Consider the following 13,162-nt stretch of genomic DNA (forward strand, 5'->3'; position numbering starts at 1 on the left):
CTAACTATGACTATAAGTTAGGGCCTGTTCATATTTACTGAACTGAGTTGAGCTGAACTGATTGGAGCTGAACTGAACTGAATTGAGCTGAAATGAATATTTTATGTGAGAGGGAAATTAAGAGATGAACTGAACTGAACTGATTGGAACTGAACTGAACTGAACTGAACTGAACTGATTGGAGCTGAACTACACTGAACTGAAATTAAGTAAATGTGAACAGGCCCTTATATACTATATAATTTCAACATTCTCATAAGCAGTTTTTTAAGGTGATAAGATTGTTGATTTTTTCAAAGTTTGAAAAATATCATATATGCGCCCCTAATAATGCTTCAGAATACTTTATAGTTTATACTAATCAAAATTAGAGCTATATGTTTTGACTTAATAGTCAATATAAGAAAGCAAACTAATTCCGATCCTTGACCATTAAAAAATGCAGTAATAATACTAATAAATTACAAAATAGAAACAACCACCTCCTCAAGTTGTCAGTATATCATGACAACTCAGCACATTCCAATTGAATAATTGCTCTTATTTGCTTGGTCATAACAGGTGGAGTTTGGAAGGCATAATTTCCATTTTTTAATCTTCATTTCATTATTCTTTGAAGATTGTTATTACTCATCGCAGTAAAATTACTCAAAATCCAGATGATAATAACCAATATTAAGCTATTATGATGCATAAACAGGTTTTATAACGTGTGTTTATGGACACATGTTGAGAACACAAAATTAGGACAATCAAGAACAAACAAGGTTGTGAGTTTCTTTCCAATTCACTTAATATATGAAGATATCTGCTAAGTCTCCCAATGTCTTTTACTGTGTTAAAAGAACAAATAATAAGGGTATTTGGTAATTGACTTTTTGCCTGAGTTTAAGCTTTTCTATTGGTTTTGCTTTGTTGTTTTTCCACTTTATTACTAATAAACAACCTAACTGTCACAACTAATTTTATCAAACACGGTAAACAAGTGGTTTAAATAACTAATCCATACAGCTAATACTTCCAACTGTTCAAGCAAACCAGCCAAAAGCCAATCGTCAATTGCCAAACAACCCCAATAACCAATTAACCCCTGACTAAACCCAAACCGACTATGTAACCCTAACCGACTAATTTCGGCCACACAATATGACCAACCATGTGTGAAAATTTGTGTTTTAAAATATAAATCATACTTTTATTTTTGTTAACAAGGCATATATTGATAATTCGATATAGATTAGGCGATATAGCCACACAGGACACAAATCAAATTTTATAATTTTGTTTTTTTTAAAAAAAGAAAAGCGACAAGAAGATTAGGAAGGAACTGACTTTGCTAATTTGAAGCACCATCTTTCCCAATTTTCTCTCTCATCAAAAAAAAGCAACTGAGTCAATTCTTTGAAGAACTCCAGCTTGATTGAGGTGGGGGCAGTTGCAGAGTTCTGCACACAAATCAAAATTAGTGATGGGTGATGACAAATCTACCATGGGTAATTCCAGTAGAGAAAGAGATCGGGAACTCCTCATTCCAGTTGCTGATTCTTCCGGCAATCATGATGATTCTGCTAAACCTAGCCCTTCTGTTTCATCTTCCCATACTGGTCGAGAGGTCATTCTTTCTCTCTCCTTTTTGTCCGATCTATCTGGGTTTTTCTTCAATTTTTATGGGTTTTTCTTCAATTTTGATGGGGTTCTTTCAATTTGTTGTTTACCCTTGATGATTTTGGTATATTTGGGCTTTTTTAGGTTTTAAATAGTGGGTTAAGCTTTTTTAAAGCTTGAGATTGATTATTGTTGTATTTCTGCTGAATTTTATTGGTGCTGAATTTTATTGCTGAATTTTATTGATTTGGGAATGTTTAGATATATGGATTTGATCATCATAATAGTGTGAAGGACTTTATGTTTGGGATAGATTATGATCTGGTTGTTCTTTTTACTTTTCTATTTTTGTTTGATTGCTTGAAATATTAAAATACTGGTCTGGTTTAAGAAATTATATGGGTTGAAGTTGAATTCAATAGCTCAAGGATTTGTTGATCTTCTATCCTCTTATTGCAGTGGGTATATCTTGATTTGTACTCATGGAAGCTAGTGCAATTGATTAAATGAGCATATGGTTTTCGTGAGTGTCATTCGTTAGAGAGGCACTTAGTGTTGTACTATATAGGGGAAGTGTTTTATTGGACCTAATGGTTAAAACCCGAGTTTGATTTTCGGTGCACCTTGTAGTGTGGTAATTTCATCTCCATGTAGTGTCAGTTGTTAAAGAGGTACAGTGGTAAATTACGTTGGGAAATGTTGGCTTAGCTCAATCCTTAGTTCCAATTTGTGTGCACCTTGAACTGTGGTGGTTTCAAACTTTCAATATTTCCTCATCATATAGTTTCGTTTAGCTGCTCTTAACCCTCATGGTGAATTTGGTAGCCAAGCTTTGCCATTTACTTTCTTGGATTTAAATAAGAGCTACCTATGGGAAATGTACTGCAATTCTTATTTCTTCCGCTATTTGACTACCACTGCCATTCATTATAGCTATGGAGATTACTCTCTTTATCCCTCCAATTCCTTTGGCAGTGATCACTGAAGCCAAATCAGCATGGTTAGAAATTGCTTTTGATAGAGGTATATCATAGGAAATGTTTGGAAGCAAAGGAAAGTAAAAGGACAAAGAGCATTAGAGAATAGATTATTTGTTTTTCAAAGTTGATAATGATTTTGTTGAAGGGTGTTCCTTTTTAGTTTCCTGTCTCTGTTTAAGACATACGGAGTATTAAACAAGGGATAAATATAGAAAGTGATTTACAAGGTGCCTAGACTCTATCTAATAGCTTAAGTTATTGGTATTAATGAACTCTAGCTCACTTATAGCCATCTTTCCCAACTCTAATAAAGCCTAATTGTTTCAAATTTAGAACTTTGGTTTTTGCTGAGAAATATTGTTGTATAACAACTGTAAGTCTGTAATTGATGGGTTTTGAGAGTAGAAAAAGTCTTTTGGTTCCTCACAATCATGGTAATGCATGTCTCAGACTTACATATACACACCAGGAGATCAACGATGACCACGACTTTTGTCTATACCTAAAAAAAAGAAAAAGAAAAAAAGGATGGCTATGACCTAGTACTTGGTGTTGGAAGTTGTTTATCGTTGTAAGCTCGAGTGACAAGCATTTGGTGGTTTCATGTTGAGTTGTAATATTTGGGATAAGGTGACTGTAGGAAATAGTGAGTTACTCTCGAGTACAGAAGGTGCTGCTTTAATTACAATTGTGATAATGTCACTAATTTATTAATTACTTCATAGTAGAATGTTTTGGTTTCTGGGGTTAAGTTTATCACAGGTCTGTCTTTCCTTAATGGTAATGAAGTAGCTATTGGACTTGGTGAATAAAATTGGTCTACTGATGTAACCTTTTTACCTTTTTGTTGCCTTCTGTTTGATTCAATATGGTCACCTAATCTTCTTTTGATCTTGTATAATTAATACCGTTTGTATTTTAACTCCACAGACTTTTTCTAAAATAATCAGAAGTTGGGCTTCAAAGAAGTTTATGACTGGATGGTAAGTTATGTTTTGCTTTGTCTCAAAACTACGTGTATACTCTGCTGGAGTGAAGTTGCCAAAGTCTATTCCTTGTTCTATCTTTTATTTAAGATATTTTTTTTTTATTATAACCGACGTTAACTGTATATAACTCAACACCAAGACTATTCTTTTGACAAAACCTCTATTTCTTGTTGGATACCTATAACTTTTAGGTTCATGGCTACTTTCCAAGCCTTTATTCTTGATTGTGCTCTGTTTTCCATGTCATTGGTATGTATATTCCACTCCTATTAGTTGGTAAAGGTTAAGAAATGGAGTTATATTGATCTTGTGCAATTTGAAGATTCTGCTTGAATATAGAGTTGAAAATGAAGGTGCTTTGTACAAATGTTAAAAGACAGATACATTGGTTTAGGACTCAGGAACTTCATGCTTCTGAAACCTTGGGAGAGTTAAAAGTGTCTTTTTTAACATAGATTGATATCTGAGAGAAGAGACAGACATAGGACTTACTAAGTTACTAGAATGTTCTGTACTAGAAAATTCTGAAAAATATTGAATAAGAGGCTTCTGTAGACTGTTGTAACATCTCGAGAGAAAATATTACGTTGGGCTTTCAACATATAATTAGTGGAGCAAATAAGCCCATGTCATTATATATGTGGACTTATGCTGCCTGTATTCGACAAATGTTTTGTGCATTATGGTTTCTTTTTCTTGTTATTCATGAGCCATGCACTTGAGCACTAGACTGTCAAACTATGCCTTGTCTAATGTCTATAGCAGGACCTTGTTACATTATGCTGTTTAATTTTAAATTTTAAATAGGTAAGATAGTTACTCAAACAGCTGTTTGATTCTAGTTTACTTGGATAAATATTACCTTAGAGTTTTTGTATTTTTAGTTAGTTGAACATGTATTGAACCCTTCTTCTTTTTTTTTAAAAAAAAAATTAATTTTATTTTTTTATTTGTTTTTTTGACATCGCAAAGACTTCAAGTGCTGATGCTGTTTATTTTCTGATTTGCAGTGTCATCCTGTTTCCAATAGCTGTCACTTTCTACGTAACCTGGTGGTTCATACATTTTGTGGATGGGTTTTTCTCTCCTATCTATGCTCAACTTGGAATTGATATTTTTGGTAAGCATTTTTGCTTGTTTTGCGGTGCTCCCTTGTCTTAACTGATGGGAACTGCAAAGTTATAGCAACCAGTTGGCTTTCGTTTATCATTCAATCTATTTTTTTGTGGAGCAAAATTGAAATTGAGTCTTAGGCAAATAATTATCTTGCTGAAGGATTGACTCTGCAATAATGTATATCTTCCTCTGTTTTTTTTTTAGTTGACACCTTTCTATTATCACACATGCCAATGCATGCTTTTTACAATTAATATCTCTAATTATCAAATTCTAAAATTATAAAAAGTGGATATTAATAAAATATACATTGCGATGAGTCGAACAAGATCCCACATGACTATGTTTCATCGTATCTATATCTATCTATACATCAAAAAAGCGAGTTAAAGTGTAGTGAGTGGATAGTGTAAAAGTCAAAAGGTGTCAACTAAATAAAAATAGAGGAAGTATTAATTAGTGTAATTAGTCACTTATCTCATCACCTTATTATTTATACCGAACTTGATTAAAAAACTTTTACACTTTGTTTAACTGATTTAAGCTAACTGACTTTGCTTATGTTAAGTGATTCGCTGCTATATTTGTTCTTTGAAGTTACTGATCTTATTGATTGAGATTTATATATAATTATTGAAAGAACTTTTTGAATGTCATTTTTTTAATGGAGGAAAGTACAGGGGCTTATCCTTCACTTTTGTCCTCTATCATATGCTTTCTTGCCATGATGAGTTTCTACTCCCAACTGCTCAAGTGATGTCTTAGGTCTGTGTTTTTGCATATCATGTATATGCTTGAAATGATTTATGTTTCAGGTATTGATAATTACATAAAATTTGAATATATGAATATGATTAGGGTACCATCTGTAGTTCTATATTTCTATTATCCAGAATCTGTGGTAAATTTTGTGATTTGAGTAATTTAATACTGCATTTGATCACTAAAATGCTTTCAGAAACACCTTTTACATCCCCTGACGTGTATATTAATTTATATTCATAAAGTAGATAAGCAAATATGTACAAATTACATGCACAATAAGATTTTATTTCAAACTTTATTTAAAAAAAAAAAAAAACAACCCACCAGATTTTTTACTGCTCAATTAAAAACGGTCATTGAGTGTTTGATCACTTCACTACTTTGATGTGTTCATTCTTGAAACGCTCATTTGCTAGCTAGCATGCACTTTGATTCGTGATGAATCTGTTGATCTAATGGCTCTCGTTCTTTCCTACTAGGTACATTTTCATTTATACCTTAGCACATGATCCAAAATCTTACTATTTTTCTCAATGCATGTATGCGTATTCTTATTGGATTGTGTATAATTGCTCATTTACTTACATGAACATGCCTACTCCACTGCTTCAAAGTGCTCATTTCACAATTTCTGGACATATGTTGCCCACTAATCCATGATAGAAAATTACTACGTATATTTCTTGGATAGTATTGATCCAATGGTTTGTCCTTCTTACTTTAATCGTTAAAGCTTTCTTATTACATGGTACAATGTCCCTCTATATACCTCTGATGTTTGAAAAATGGGTAAGTATTATTGATTAAAGCCACAGTTGCCTCGTCACAGTAGTTTCATAACTATCAGAAGGTAAATTTAGTCACTTGCCACAATTCCTCTGTGGTTCTGTATACATTTTTCATTTGAATTTAACATATGATCAAATCGTTTGTTTACCCTAGTTTGTTTTGTTTTTTTTTTTTGTTTTTTTTTTTTTTTGTTTTGTTTTGTTTTTGTTTTGTTTTTTTTTTTGTTTTTTTCTTCCCTAGTTTATCTTTCTCTTTTTAAAAACTTTATTTGATTTTGTGGAAGGCTGTTTCAGAAGCCTCAGAGTATATGCTGCAGAACTTCTTGTATAATGAGTACATTACCAGGAAGTTTGTTGGTCACTAGTCACTACTACATGGTGGATTTTGTTACCTGTGCATCATAAAATAATGCTATCACTATATGCCTTCTGGATTGATTGATGCTGCAGTTTTATTTTGTGGTTTGATGTCAATTGGCTTCTTAGCATTACAGTGTCATTCATTAGTTTAAAGGTTGTTTGGGAACATATGGTCAGATCAAGTACTCGAATATTAATATACTTTTCTTTCTGTTTTACTTTTATTTTCTTCTGACTAGGCCTGGGATTCATAACTTCAATAGCATTCATATTCTTGGTGGGTGTGTTCATGTCTTCATGGTTGGGAGCATCTGTTTTAGGCCTTGGTGAGTGGTTTATTAAGAGGATGCCTTTTGTTCGTCACATCTACAATGCCTCGAAGCAAATTAGTTCTGCAATATCACCAGGTACACTGCCTTTTTTTTTGGTGAATAACTTGTTCATTTGTGTATGATTATATCCGTAAGTACACTGATGAATATTCTTGACTTTATACAGACCAAAACACACAGGCCTTCAAAGAAGTTGCCATCATTAGACATCCGAGAATTGGAGAATATGCTTTTGGGTTCATCACATCATCTGTTACTCTGCAGGTACACACGTTAAAATAAGGAGCTCGTTGCATTAATTAAGTCTCTCTTTACCACTTGCAATGCTCTCTTTGTATTCTTATCTCTTTTTCTTGAGAGAGTGAGTTCTACAGATTGTGCCCAAAGACGTTGGCCTTTTGAAATCTGAATGATGGAGCCTGTTTGATAGTGATGTTAACTTTTAGAGACATGTGTTAGTGAAAAGTTGCCTTCTTGTGGACATGAATGAGTAAATAACATACATGCTACTGTGTATGTTTAACGTGTCACATCCTTGGACATACTTTAGAACTAAGGGTCAAAGCATAGCTAGATGTGAGCCAGGCATTGCTTATGCTTGGGATGAACTCCCTTTTTCTTCCGGTAGCACATATTGAAGCATATTGTTTGGCTCTACTTCTGCAGACAAAATCAATACTCTGTACTTGACTACTACTCTCTCCAATCCTTTTTGTTCTTCCCAATCGAATTTCTTTTGTGAGACAAAATAAGTTAAAGTTGGGATGAACAAAAAGGATTGAAGGGAGTACGGATCAATATTAATCTGCATATTGATGTTAAATTGCTATGCCATCTGTTGTAATTATAATCCTATTTGAAAAGGCAAATGGTTTTAATTGTGCTGGATTTTTGCCAAATGAGTCATGCTGATATATGGTTTCACTTCATGTATATTATATGGCAGAATTATTCTGGGGAAGAGGAATTATGCTGTGTCTATGTTCCCACCAACCATCTGTACATTGGTGATATCTTTCTGGTCAATTCAAGGGATGTAATCAGACCAAACCTATCAGTTCGAGAAGGAATTGGTGAGTGCTTTTGCATAATTTCCTGTCTTAGCTTTTCTGAAGATTATCTGCTGAAGTGAACGGTAGCATAGCAATAGGGATCAATTAGCAGAATGACCTATGTTAGTTCTGTTATGCCGTGAAATGGAATTCCAATATCTTACACTTTGTATTTACTCCTAATCCATACACTATCTAATTTTTCTTAATTTTTGTAATTAAGGTTTGTAACTTCCGGAGCTCCCATGTTTACCCTTAATGATACCTATGACAAGTTAATCGTATAAAAAAAACATTGGTATGGTTGAGATTTAAATAATTGATGGATACTTAAGAATGTTGAGTTATATTAAGATTATTAACTGAGTAACATGACCATGACCCCCAATAACTTGTGGCTTATCATTTTAAGTACAGAGTATCATTTAAAAATTATTCGAGTGTCAAATTAAACAATCATGTTCCATAATCCTGAAAGCAATATGATTTTATGTTTGAACTTCAATCTATGAGTCACTCTAATGACGTGTTCTTTACTCTCTGTTCTTGCAGAAATTGTAGTGTCTGGTGGCATGTCTATGCCGCAGATCCTTTCAACATTGGATACACATATAGGCCATATTGACAGAGTAAGATCCAACAGAAGCTGAGACTGATGGTATTGTTTAGGTTATAGATTGTCTGTTAAGTAGATAGTAACCAGAAAGTCTCAATGTATGGGGAAGTACTATGCAATGCATGCAACCTGTTTATATTCATCTTTCGGGAGACCAATTATTAGTGTTAAATTATTTTGAGTTGTGTCTGCTTATTTTAATTTTATTTTTTTGGAATACGATACGTTATCAGATTTTTTGTACAATGTAGATGTAGAGCGTTGTTCAAAACCAGAAGCACAATGTTACCTGACTATAGGATTCTGTTTCTGTTCAAGATTAACTTCTTTGTTTTCTGTTTTCTGTTTGTATGTTGGTAACTTGCACAGGCAACACAACATTGTAGCGATTCTATTAGATTGATCCTTCCTACGATGGTATGCAGTGTATCTTATTAATGTTACTATTTACTCCCAAAGAGGGAGTATGTTGTTACTTTTGTAAAATTCCAATTTAATCAAAATTTCCCAAGATTGAGCATACGTAGAAATTCCGGATGTCAGCTTGGTATGACTTAGGGCCTGTTCTCATTGACTGAACTCAACTGAACTCAACTGAACTGAACTTAGTTGAACTGAATTGAACTCAGCTGAACTAAACTAAACTAAACTGAAATGAATATTTTATAACAGAAGGAAATTAGGAGCTGAACTGAACTGAACTGAGCTGAATTTCAACGTAAGAGAACAGACCCTTAGTTATGTTACCTTGAGATCAAATCCCTTTTACATCGTTTCCTTGTAGCTCCTTCACATTAAAAAAGAAAGAAGTATTCAGGATGATTCAAAATTATGTTCTCTTTCTTTTCCTCTGAAGGATGATTCTACTAGAAAGTATATGAGAAATAGTAAGTTTGCTTCAAAATTACAAGGAAAAAGACATAAAAGGAAATGGCTTGAATCTCGATCTTTACTTTCACAAAAGCCCAAGGTTTGGGTTGTCGTTCTTTAATATTTTCTCAATCTTGCATATTTAACAAGGCTAAGTTGATCAAGATTATTCCATAAAACTTAATTAATTAATTATTAAAATACAATCTTCAATCAATTAGCTGATTATAATGAATTTTATTTATTTGTAATTGATTCATTTGCATGTTTATTTTTCTAATGCTCTGTTTTCTTTAGTTAAAAACTTTATTTATTTATTTTTAATCATGGGAAACTGATTTTAAGAGGTTGCCACCGAAAATATTACATCCGGTGACCTGAGTAAAGATGTGTTCTATTCTTTTGATTTTCACTGATTTGAACCCTCTATTTATGTTAACTCGCAAACTTAGTAATAAGAAATTATTAAAAAAAAAAAAAAAACTGAAATAAGAAATGGGCCAAATAGCTTCTGAAACCGATCTCATTAAACCCAAATAAAAAGCCCAATTTAAAACCCTAATAAACCCCACTCTCCTCCGTCCTTACTCCCTTATAAACAAACTCACCACATTTCATTTCTCATCAACCACTTTCTCCTCCTCTATTTTCCCCAAATCATCAAATGTAGGGTTTTTATCTTTCCTTCGATTTTTCAACAATTAGGGTGTTTTTTCCTCCTAATTTATCTGTATTTTTGCTGGTCGATTCAATTGAAGAGGACTATGACGAGGAAATCTTGGTCTCGTTCGTCATAAGCGCGATTTACTTCGCCTTGATGACCATTCTATATATCACCACCCATAAGCCGAGTCCTCTTCACTTTCTCTCTCCTTTTTCTAGGGTTTGTTCTTAATTTTCTGCATTTTTTTTTAAAATTTTCTTAATTGATTTTGATTTTTGGCCAATGATTAAAATTTTAAAAATAGACAAGCATATGTCTGAATCATACATGTTGATCACCTAATCTTCTCTATGAGGCCTTTCTTTGTTCAAATCAAACTTTAAATTTCTTCAAATTAATTTTTTTTTTTGTTAATTTAATTATTTCTGGATTTGTCAATGATGATATCCATTTGATGTGTTAAATTGTATGAATAATCCAATGATTACAATCACATTACTGCCTTCCTTCTGAGACTATTTTAATTTCTTTTTTTTTTAATTAGTCTTTAAAATATAAAATTAATTTTGAGGTCGAATGATGATTTTAAATGCATAGTTCATATGATAAATTACATGATTATCGTAAACCAATAGTCTTTCGCTCCTATCTGATGACCTCAAATTTTCAATCTTTTTGATTAGTGATTTTAATTAGAGTATTTTATTGAATGGCAAAGATGATTAATGCTGTATTTCTGACACCTCTTGTATGAGAAGTGCTTAAGTTTGATTAAATTGAATTTAGGTTCTTCACTGAGCAGATTAAGCAAAATTCTGAGCCTTTAATTGTGATTAAAATTAGAAAATTAATTATTATCGAGTAGTTATTCAGGCAGCCCCCTAGCATAAAATCAATTGATAAGGGAGGTGTTATTCTACTCGTAGATTAATTCTTTGGCTCTTCAGACCTGCTGAGTTTCTCTATGACGCAGTTCTAGTAACGCTAAAGTACATTCTTCGATTTATTTATTTGTATCGACTCGTTAATAGGTGTGTTGGTACATCCGAGTGTATAATAGAAATTATGATTGATGTTGAGTGTAAAATAGAAGTTATGAGGACAGTGATGAAGTTTAAATTTAGGTCTCGTTCGTCGTAATATGCGATTGTATCGCATTGCCGAATACTCGAACCATTTCTGAGTCCTTTTTTAATGAACAAATTTAGGTAGTTTTTGACAAGTGTAGATGTTGGTTTATGTTAAATGGCCTATGATTGAATTTAAATAAAGACAAGCATATGTCTGAATCATGATATGTTGAAAATTTTATTTTATGAGGCCTTTGTTATAATTTATGATAAGCTGTTTAGTGATTTATAGAATTATAGGTAGTGATTTTTTAGTGAGAGTAAAGTATGTAGTTTCGAGTGGTTTTTCAGGCAACCCCCTAACAAAATAAGCAGTTGATAAGGGAGGTGTTATTCTGCTCGTAAATCGATTCTTTTGCTCTTCTGACCGGCTAAAACGATGATGTATGCAGGTCTAGTAACGCTGAAGTACATAAATGAATTGTATTAGTGTAATTGAGGTGATTCTGTTGGTTATGATTAGTGAAAACATCTGCGCATTGCTGTGTTTAAGATGTTCTGATACTCGAGGTTGTACTCGTTATCTGTTATTAGACGAATAGACGGGTTTAATTTTTGCCCATTTTGCATATTACTGATAGCTTAAAAGTTAAAACTATATTGGAACAAGATGTGAGATTCTTGAAGTACTGCGTATGTGTTGAAGAGGTCGAATGATGATTTTAAATGCATAGTTCATATGATTAAATATATGATTATCGTAAATCAATAGTCTTTCGCTCCTATCTGATGACCTCAACACTTATATGTCAAAAACTTTCACTTGTTGATTTAATGGAATAATATCGATTTATTGTTATGTATAGTTTTTCTTGTCATGAGCTCGGTGTAAGGTATTGCTGCTTGCCGTATGCTTGTATATAGTTCCAAACTATTGAATTATTTGAAGAGGACAATGACGAAGAAATCTTGCAAGGTCTCGTTCGTCATAAGCGCAATTCACTTTGCCTTGATGACCATTCTGTTATATCACCACCCATAAGCCGAGTCCTCTTCATTCTCTCTTATTTTATTGTAATCAATTTTCATTATTACGATTTGATTTTGAGTATGAGTTTTGCCATTGATTGAATTGTTAAAAAGAGTACAAATATTCGTCTGAATTTATACTTGTAAATCTATTTTCTTATTTTCTATGATGTCTGTTTTTATTATCAAGTAATTATTCAGGCAGCCCCTTAGCAAAATAACTCAATTGTTACAGGAGAATTTTTATGATGCACTTCAAGTAACTTTAACCTCTAAAGTACATGTTTGCTTTACAAAATACCCTATTTGATAATCCTATGGATGCTTCCAATTGGAAAGCCGCAAGAAAATGGTTAAGAAACGGGGATGGCAAACGTATGGAAGACTATGCAAAGAAGTCTAATCTTGTTGGTTTGTTTTGATGGTTATTATCTGGATTTTATCATATAGAATACTTGTAAAAATCATACATTTGTAATCCCCTAACAAATCCGTGTATTTTAGCGTTCATATTTTCGTACTTTGCCTGTACAAATTCTTAAATGGATTTGGTTCACACTAATTTATTGTGGACCACTAACATTAGGGAAACTATAGTTGTTTTATTAATAAAAAAAAAGTCACTATAATACAATGAAGGTCACTATGTTGAAAATAAAAGACATTTTGGTAATATATAGTCTACAAGAGGTTAATTTTTTAATGAAATATTTTATAAGGTCAACATAAATAATAAAGGTCAATATGTTAAAATTAGGATCATAACGTCGTACTTCAAGTTCACAATAGTATTAAAGGTTACTAATTACTATGTTAAAAATAAGAGTTACTATGTTCAATATAATATCAGTTTCGTGTATATAAACCTCGGGTCCACAATAATATTATTGTGGACCAGGTCCATGCAAGTATTTCTGCTTTGCCTG

The 13,162-nt window shown here is 32.6% G+C and overlaps 1 protein-coding gene, 1 long non-coding RNA gene and 8 other non-coding genes across 10 annotated transcripts; all 10 read left to right on the forward strand.

Moving 5' to 3' along the window:
• Positions 1 to 1,281: 1,281 nt before the first annotated feature.
• Positions 1,282 to 8,920, forward strand: LOC145610273 (protein LIKE COV 1-like). Its single transcript, XM_081665590.1, has 7 exons — positions 1,282 to 1,612; positions 3,516 to 3,568; positions 4,585 to 4,694; positions 6,843 to 7,010; positions 7,102 to 7,199; positions 7,882 to 8,008; positions 8,540 to 8,920. Exons 1-7 carry the CDS (start codon positions 1,469 to 1,471, stop codon positions 8,635 to 8,637), a joined length of 798 nt encoding a protein of 265 aa, XP_081521716.1. The 5' UTR covers positions 1,282 to 1,468; the 3' UTR covers positions 8,638 to 8,920.
• A 1,130-nt stretch (positions 8,921 to 10,050) lies between these two features.
• On the forward strand, positions 10,051 to 12,396 carry LOC145611749 (uncharacterized). The gene is made up of 2 exons (XR_014106446.1): positions 10,051 to 10,356; positions 12,074 to 12,396. It is a non-coding gene; the product is annotated as an uncharacterized LOC145611749 (long non-coding RNA).
• On the forward strand, positions 10,233 to 10,328 carry LOC145612885 (small nucleolar RNA Z43). The gene has a single exon (XR_014106796.1). It is a non-coding gene; the product is annotated as a small nucleolar RNA Z43 (small nucleolar RNA).
• On the forward strand, positions 10,570 to 10,654 carry LOC145612887 (small nucleolar RNA U83). Its single transcript, XR_014106798.1, has one exon. It is a non-coding gene; the product is annotated as a small nucleolar RNA U83 (small nucleolar RNA).
• LOC145612882 (small nucleolar RNA snR60/Z15/Z230/Z193/J17) lies at positions 10,705 to 10,798 on the forward strand. The gene has a single exon (XR_014106793.1). It is a non-coding gene; the product is annotated as a small nucleolar RNA snR60/Z15/Z230/Z193/J17 (small nucleolar RNA).
• On the forward strand, positions 10,849 to 10,959 carry LOC145612886 (small nucleolar RNA snoR1). The gene has a single exon (XR_014106797.1). It is a non-coding gene; the product is annotated as a small nucleolar RNA snoR1 (small nucleolar RNA).
• On the forward strand, positions 11,009 to 11,133 carry LOC145612892 (small nucleolar RNA snoR77). Its single transcript, XR_014106802.1, has one exon. It is a non-coding gene; the product is annotated as a small nucleolar RNA snoR77 (small nucleolar RNA).
• LOC145612894 (small nucleolar RNA snoR77) lies at positions 11,557 to 11,682 on the forward strand. Its single transcript, XR_014106804.1, has one exon. It is a non-coding gene; the product is annotated as a small nucleolar RNA snoR77 (small nucleolar RNA).
• Positions 11,912 to 12,005, forward strand: LOC145612880 (small nucleolar RNA snR60/Z15/Z230/Z193/J17). The gene has a single exon (XR_014106791.1). It is a non-coding gene; the product is annotated as a small nucleolar RNA snR60/Z15/Z230/Z193/J17 (small nucleolar RNA).
• LOC145612884 (small nucleolar RNA Z43) lies at positions 12,158 to 12,258 on the forward strand. Its single transcript, XR_014106795.1, has one exon. It is a non-coding gene; the product is annotated as a small nucleolar RNA Z43 (small nucleolar RNA).
• Positions 12,397 to 13,162: the final 766 nt, after the last annotated feature.

Source organism: Chenopodium album, chromosome 24, assembly GCF_948465745.1.
Source record: "Chenopodium album chromosome 24, dcCheAlbu1.1, whole genome shotgun sequence".
NCBI lineage: Eukaryota > Viridiplantae > Streptophyta > Magnoliopsida > Caryophyllales > Amaranthaceae > Chenopodium > Chenopodium album.

Coding starts and splice junctions, on each gene's coding strand:
- LOC145610273 (XM_081665590.1), top strand. CDS start 1,469: ATGGGTGATGACAAATCTACCATGGGTAATTCCAGTAGAGAAAGAGAT. Junction 1,613..3,515: donor CTTCCCATACTGGTCGAGAG/GTCATTCTTTCT, acceptor TTAACTCCACAG/ACTTTTTCTAAAATAATCAG. Junction 4,695..6,842: donor ACTTGGAATTGATATTTTTG/GTAAGCATTTTT, acceptor TCTTCTGACTAG/GCCTGGGATTCATAACTTCA.